The sequence below is a fragment of the Notolepis coatsorum genome, assembly GCF_963971535.1.
Source record: "Notolepis coatsorum genome assembly, chromosome: 7".
In the NCBI taxonomy this organism is placed as follows: domain Eukaryota; kingdom Metazoa; phylum Chordata; class Actinopteri; order Aulopiformes; family Paralepididae; genus Notolepis; species Notolepis coatsorum.
Genome location: NC_140171.1, coordinates 34749593 through 34757634, shown reverse-complemented (window position 1 = coordinate 34757634; position 8042 = coordinate 34749593). Strand labels below are relative to the sequence as shown.

General features: G+C 43.1%; 1 protein-coding gene across 1 annotated transcript; it reads left to right on the top strand.

Moving 5' to 3' along the window:
- Positions 1-205: 205 nt before the first annotated feature.
- pgam1b (phosphoglycerate mutase 1b) lies at positions 206-7060 on the top strand. Its single transcript, XM_084319511.1, has 4 exons — positions 206-589; positions 4415-4689; positions 5632-5812; positions 6198-7060. The coding sequence occupies exons 1-4, from the start codon at positions 451-453 to the stop codon at positions 6365-6367; spliced, it is 765 nt and encodes a 254-aa protein (XP_084175637.1). The 5' UTR covers positions 206-450; the 3' UTR covers positions 6368-7060.
- The last annotated feature ends 982 nt before the right edge of the window (positions 7061-8042 follow it).

The following is an 8042-nucleotide window of genomic DNA, read 5'->3' as shown; positions in this document are numbered from 1 at the left end:
TCATTATTTATTTTAGCTTCTTCCATAATTTTTTTCAGTTGTATAGATTTTATTTGTGTAGGTAGGCTAATTTATACTGCCAACGTGGGCCACGCATCATGATGTGTCATCCTCCACCCATCCCTGCCGACGTGCAGCCGTGCGCACCATCATCCTCCCTGTTCCTCCAGAGCGCACTCAACTTGGATTCTGATTGGTGGAAGCCAGCAGGAAGAGCGCTCGGTCAGTGCGTGAGAGCTGTCAAGTTCAGACCAGCGAACTCTAGGCTATCCGCATTCCGCACCCATCGGTTCCATCATCCCTTACTAAAATACCGCGCCGGTTTCTTTGTAGCCGTTTATAGGCTACGGTGAACTAACACCAAGCGTGCGGACATTTTTACCGCATTTAAAGAGAAGTAATTTACTCCTCAATTCCCGGAACTACAGCAGAGAGGACATTCGTGCTAGGATGGCCGCGTACAAGCTGGTTCTGATCCGCCACGGAGAGAGCTGCTGGAACCAGGAGAACCGATTCTGCGGATGGTTCGACGCGGACCTCAGTGAAACCGGCGTGGGAGAGGCAAAGAGAGGGGGGCAGGCCTTAAAAGGTGATGATGAACGCTCTACATTATTTCACACACACAATCAGATACTGTCTGTCATCATAATAGGGCCTATAATCTACCTAGTTTCCCCACGGTCGCTGGATTAAGCCCCGGTATATGGCCTCTGCATGGTTATATAACTCTGGCGTGCGTCGTTAACAGGTAGTTGAGGAGGTGCGACAAACCGGGAGATTAGGCCCTGGCCTGGCCAGACCAAGACATTTGGCAATGGCACATAGCACACCAAATTGGGTGTGGGGTTTGGGGGTTCCTACATCTGAAAGAGAGAGGGGGGTTGACAATTTTTTTTTATTTCCTGCAATTTCACACAATTCAGACATCACACTAGAAACGGCATATGCAGACTACTTATTTCCTTTTGAGCTATTTATTTAGTAGGCTATGTTTTGTACTTTATATGTTGAGGTTGGGTGTGCGTCATCATTAATAGAATGGGGTTCATATAAAGTGTAATAAAAAGTCTACTTAAAATTAGCAAAACTGATAAGTAATATTGAACCTTCTCATGCAGGTGTACTATCCCTGTGACATTAGAATATTGACTGAACATTCTATTGATGATGACCATGCAAGGTGCCAACCTGTTCATCAAGGTTCGGTGTCTTGCTCAAGGACATGTCGGTATAAAGTTGGGATAGTTTAGATTACTAACACTAACTCAAGCAAACACTTTAAGAGCCCACAAAATTATTTCATTGTCAGCTTTGGGCACCTCCCAAATCCTGCACAAATTTGAGGTTTCTATTTCAAAGTTTAGCTTTAGGAGACGATGGGTGCATGTTCACCAATATGAACTAAACTGTCGTGGGGCACAGGAGTGACACATGGAATTTTTTTATTTTTTATTTAAGATTTTATTTTTAGCATTTTTACAGCTTTTTCAGGTCAGACATGACCAACAGAGAGCAGAGAGAGGAAGGTCGGGAGAAGATATGGAGGGGGAAGACATGCGGCAAATGTATGTCGGGTTCTGGAGACGAACCCGTGTCGACCGCGTAGGTCTGCAGTGCAGTTACGTGGTGCGCCACCCTGGCGCCCCCACACATGGATTCTTAAAATAGCTGCCACTTATCTTTAAGATTACAATGTATGTAAACAAACCCATACTCTTCAGAACCAGTAAGCTAGGCTATATCCTTGATCTGCAGACAAGGGCTTGAAAGACATACCAGGTGTACAGCAAAGCACAAAGTAAATTGTGGACGATGGCATTGACCATCACATCACTTTTAGCAGCCATCGACCACTGAGCCCAACATTGTGATTTTTAGATGATCTACTTAATGAGGTCGCTTTTAGGCTACATGGAAGTAAAGGAAGACAGGGTGAGACCGTGAGGATGGGCTCAAATGTGCAAAAAAGATTCAACATACAGTACATAAACATCAACATCATCATATAAAAAGTATAAAAGAAAGTTTCTGAAAAATTATTGTACCTTTTTATAGGAGTAGCCCATACGACTTCATCATCAAAAGTCAAGCAATTACAAAATATGCTTTTTTTTTCTGAAGGTCAAGGTTAGCTGTAGCCCCTTTCGTGACTGCGATGCAAGCCAGGGGCTCGAATACGCAGTCACTGGCTCCCATGTTACTAGCCATGTTAATGTGCACCTCAGCATTGCTTAAGTTAAAAACGAGCGGTGGGTCCAAAATATATCACATAGACATTTCAAAGGTACCCAGCGTTCCATTAGGGTTTCACACACACACGCGGCGGGGTTTGAAAGCTCGGCGTTGCTAATAAACATTTTAAATATTTTTTATAATCTGGTCAACACTGCTCAAAACGGCTGTATTTCCGTATTTGGCTGCCTGGTGCGCCTGCGCTGTGATCAAAATGTTTATTAGCAACGCCAACGCCGAGCTTTCAAACCCTGCCGCGTGTGTGTGTGTGAAACCCTAATGGAACGCTGGGTACCTTTGAAATGTCTATGTGATATATTTTGGACCCACCGCTCGCTTTTAAGCAGTGCTTGATTTGCACATTAACATGGCTAGTAACGTGGGAGCCAGTGACTGCATATTCGAGCCCCTGGCTTGCATCGCAGTCACGAAAGGGGCTAGGTTAGCTGTAAGGACTCGTAAGGTTAGGTTAGGGCTATTTTGCTTTAGTAGAAGTTTCATCAGAGGTCATCTACAAGTAAGCTAGTGACCCAGCCCTGTCATCTGCTGCCAACACCACCATTCCTCCCAGTTGTCAGGCTCCTCATTCACTTCCATACATTTTTGGAATCAAGTCTAAATATCATACTTATAGCTTTCTTGTAGATTACCTTACATAGAGGTTCAGAAGACTGCTGAAACTTCTATTAAAGTAAAATATCCCTTTTATTTAATTTAATTATGACGAGTTCTCCCTTTTCAGCTAGGCCAGGAATGCTCTAGGGCTTTGTAGGTGCAGGGTAAGCTGTGTAGGTGCTTGGAATGGTGTGTAGGTGCTTGGAAGGGTGTGCAGTTATCTCGAGATAAAGCTGGGAACGAGGTTAGTGTGCAGTGCACCTTTCCTCGAAAGCAACAGTTGTGATTGGAGGATCAAGAAAAGAGGGCGTACGGTGGTTTGAGATAGGTCAATTGTGGAGTGCATGACAAATCCGGTGTTACTGCTTGGCCAACTGTGTGACACGTACTGTATGATGCACACAAACCATCGACAGACACACATAGCTCAACGTTGTGTCACCACAAGGACTGTGGCAGACATCGAGGTCTGCAGCCAGACTCTTCTTCACACATTTTCTCACACCCCTGTGTGTGTACATTGTATACACACACACAAACACAAGTTCAAGTTTCCTTTATTGCCACGCAACCAGGTTGGTGGTATTCTTGTTCGGTACAGCCCAGGGTGGATACATGATAATACAGTACAACATGACACAATAAATACATAAATACAGCACAGCACAACACAGCACAACATAAACACACAGAAGAATATAGTCCATCGGTCAGGAGCTTGGTTAGTGTGGGGGCGGAAGGGGCCAAGGGAGTTCAGGGTCCGAATGGCGGTGGGGAAGAAGCTGTCTTTGAAGCGGGTGGTTTTGGAAAGGATGGACTTAAAGCGCCTACCTGAGGGCAGGGGCTGAAACAGGGTGTGTGCTGGGTGTGAGGGGTCCTTAGCTATTTTTCTGGCACGGGTGGTTGTGCGGGAGGTGAAGATGGAGTCCAGGGAGGGCAGGTCACATCCTGTGATTTTGGAGGCCTTGTTTATGATGTGCTGAAGTTTTTGTATGGATAGTTTTTGTGCGGAACTGTACCAGACTGTTATTGAAGAGGTGAGTATGCTTTGTATGATGGCGGTGTAGAATTGGACCAGCACACTCTTGTTAGTCTTCTTTGACCTACAATAAGCCAACCACACCCTCTATTGACAACTAGTCTGTGTGCTGTGCTGCTCTCTGACAAGTCTGTGCAGGACCAGACTGCAGTGCCAGCACTCTACCAACCTGCTATAGCTCTCTCTGTCACTGGCCCTGCAGGATGTAAACCTATAGCCCTGCATGATGTAAACCTATAGCCCTGCATCACATGATGTAAACCTATTATCCCTGCAGGATGTGAACCTATAGCTTTTACTTGGAAAGATATGTCTTGAATACAGGCTCAGCCGTGTCTTTTTTATTAACATTTTGTTCACATCATCAACACACACATTAGTAATAGTATTCATCAGCACAAATAAAAGTATTTTTTGTGTTGTATTTTGTACTGAAATTCAACTGCTTTTATGGTACTAAATTGCGTATTTGTCACACAAGCAAGTAACATGTTATTGATGATGTATCTCTCTCTCTCTCTCCCCCAGATGCTGGCTATGAATTTGATGTGTGCTACACCTCAGTCCTGAAGCGGGCCATCCGGACTCTGTGGCTGGTTCTGGAGGGCATCGACCAGATGTGGCTACCCGTGCACCGCACCTGGCGCCTCAACGAGCGCCACTACGGTGGCCTGACTGGGCTCAACAAGGCAGAGACAGCAGCCAAGCACGGAGAGGCACAGGTCAAGATCTGGAGGCGCTCCTTTGACACCCCTCCCCCACCCATGGACGAAGAGCATGATTTCTACAACAACATTAGCAAGGTGTGACCAAGGGCATGGATCACTCACACACTCGCAACACACTCACTCAAGTCGCTCATTCACTCACACATGCACACACTCACCTCACATGGACAGGGCTGTCAACGAATATTCTATATTCGAATTCATAATAGAATAAAAAAAATAAACATCCATTCGATTGTAAAAATGTATATTCGAATAGTGTGAATTGTGTGTTTTTTTTTATAATTTTTTTTAAAATTATTATGAAAAAGAAAATGTATTAAACAAGACGACACAATGCAGTAATAACAACAATAAACAGGACTTCACAGGACATGGTAACAACAACAACAATAACGACAATGGAAATAACTAACAATAAAACAAAACATAAAAATAGAATTGTGTTACCACAGACACCACATTTTTTTTTATATAAATATGCACAATAGATATTCAAATAATCGAATATCATCCTTTTTTTTAAGGAATATTCAAATGTAATTTTTGGCCAATTTTGACAGCCCTAGGACAGACGCCCATACACACCAGCATTGTCTGTACAATCTGTGCCACATCAGGCCTGCGCTGTGTCACCTTCAACCCAGGAATTGTGTCAGTGCTCTTTAACACTCACAACTAATCTCACAACACTTATTCTATTCAACAGCTAAGATATGGTACACTGGTCTAATGCTCTTCACACATAATTTATACCGCAGCTGCACCCATGCTGTATGCCATGTGGCGAACACTGAATTACTTTGTAGAGTGATTGTTTGCTGTGGTTGTCCCTGTTCTTTTTTGTGTACTGATTTTGAGGTACTGATGTCATTGTATCATGTGTCTCACACTGTGAACCTTAAGTTGTTGATGTCTGTTTTTGCGCCATTGTCCCCAAGACAACTTCCTGTACATTCACTGTATTTTACGAATAGTGCGTTTCTGATTTCTCGTCAACCATCTGGTTTGCGACAGGACCGTCGCTATGGCGAGCTGACGGAGGACCAGCTCCCGTCCTGCGAGAGCCTGAAGGACACCATTGCCCGGGCTCTGCCCTTCTGGAACGACGAGATTGTCCCCCAGATCAAAGAGGGGAAAAGGGTTCTCATCGCTGCCCACGGCAACAGTCTCCGGGGAATCGTCAAGCACCTTGAGGGTAGGACACAACAACAAAGGGAGGGCAGGAGGGAAGGAGGAGGCAGATGGAAGTAATAGGAGATGGATGTGTAAGGGAAAGATGGATGGATGGATAGATGCCAGAAAGACTAGATAGATATACTGTAGATAGATAGGTACCTACCTCAGTGGCATGCTGTCCCTGATCACTGATTGTGAGTTGTCCTATTGTCTTTTTTTTTACCATGTTTCATGTTGTGAAATTGTGGGTTGTTGAATGTTTCTGTACCACTGTCACCAAGACAAACCGCTGTCCATACCCTTTGTGTTTCTGTTTTCCAGTTTGTACTGTAGATAGCATTATAGACATAGGTAGTTTATGAAGATAGAAAGCACATTCTGATCGTCTCCGATCGATTTCCCAGGTATGTCGGAGGAAGCCATCATGGAGCTGAACCTGCCCACTGGGATCCCCATCCTCTACGAGCTGGACAAGAACCTGAAACCTGTGGGACCCATGCAGTTCCTGGGAGACGAGGAGACCGTGAAGAAAGCCATGGAAGCTGTGGCCGCCCAGGGCAAGGCCAAGAAATAGACACCCTCCAGGCGGGCTGGAGGGAGTGGTGTGCGAGTACAGATCAATCACATTATGCGGTTATGTCAAGTTAAAAAGTTATTTATGTATCATCATCATTACACATGCAGGCACGCACACACACGCACACACTGTTCTAATGTGCTTCAGACATGCAATCGGTTGTCACACACACTGCATTACAATCAGTTTATTGATTTGATTGGTCTATTCTTTACCAACACACTGAGATATTTAAATAGAGTTATCAGTATTCAAATAAAGGGTATCAGCTGTAACATGTTGACCATGATAATTACACACATTTGGGACCAGCAAATAGGATGAGTTTTAGGTCCACTGCACCCGTCTCCACCGATACAGCTTTCCAGTTGCATCTCAATCCATTTGAAAAGAAACACAATGAGGCAAAGAGCTTTGAAACTATGTAGTCTGCCACACTGCTGAAAGAACTTGGATGCGTATTGAGGAAGAAAAAAATTTATCCATTGATTAAAATAGACTAATCAGTGATCGCTAAGACGTGATCATGTCTTCCTTCCACATGTCACATTTACTGTAGCTGAACCCCGTTGGGAACAGTGTGCCTATAGGTAACACTATTGTTCAAAGGGCAAGCTGACATACCCTGCACTGCTGATTCTTGTTTGCTGTGGCGTTGTGTGAAAATTAATAAATGTTTATGATCCATTATTGTGTGTTGTGTCTAATGTCTTTGTACAATATGTCCTTTTTGAAATTGAAACCTCTTTCAACAAAGAGATGTTTAACCTGATACTAGATTTGGTAGACTAAAGTTGACCAAATGGGGAATGTAAATGTAACTTACTGATAAGATAAGATATTCCTTTATTGATCCCCTTGGGGAAATTCAGGTATCATAGCATGGGGGAGGGGGGGTACAGGTAGTAGAAGACATGGTACAGGTCATAGAATTATAGTACAGTGGAGAAGTAAAAATAAATATATATATATATATATATATATAATAATAAAAAAGGCAGTGTTAACAATATAATTAACTTTTGACATGCGCATATGGGCAAGATGAGGGTATGTATGCCTCAGTTATATTTGCCCTACAATAAATATAGTTACAATATAAATAATCTAAAACGAATCTAATGTATAATCTAAAAATGCTAAATATATGCTCTGAAGTATACAGTATACACAATTAAGGGGCGGTATGCATAAGGTAAGTATGCCGTGATATACATCTTACTTTCCAGCTGATTCCAGTTCAGATTGTAAGTTATTATTGTGCCGTTTTAGTAAGTCCAGTAAAAAAGGGACCACTGGTTGAAGAAACATGGCTTGGCTTCAAAACCAAATTTGCATCAATACTAAACAACATGGCCCCCCTCAAAACCACCAGGGTTAAAAATCGTGCTGAGCCATGGATGCATTCAGACATATTGAATGACCGCTATGAAAACCAGAGACAAAAAATTCTCTGAATTTCAGAAAAGTCAGTCAAAGCTTACCAAAAGCTTCAACAGTGATCTCCAAGCCCACATGGTTAAACTCGAACAACAACGAAACAGGCTAAGAAACTATGTAAATATCATGATCAAATCGGCACAAAAGAACTTCATCAATGATAAAACTGAGGGAAACAAAAACAAACCCTGAGAGCTTTGGAAATTACTCAACAACCAACTAGGCTGCAGTA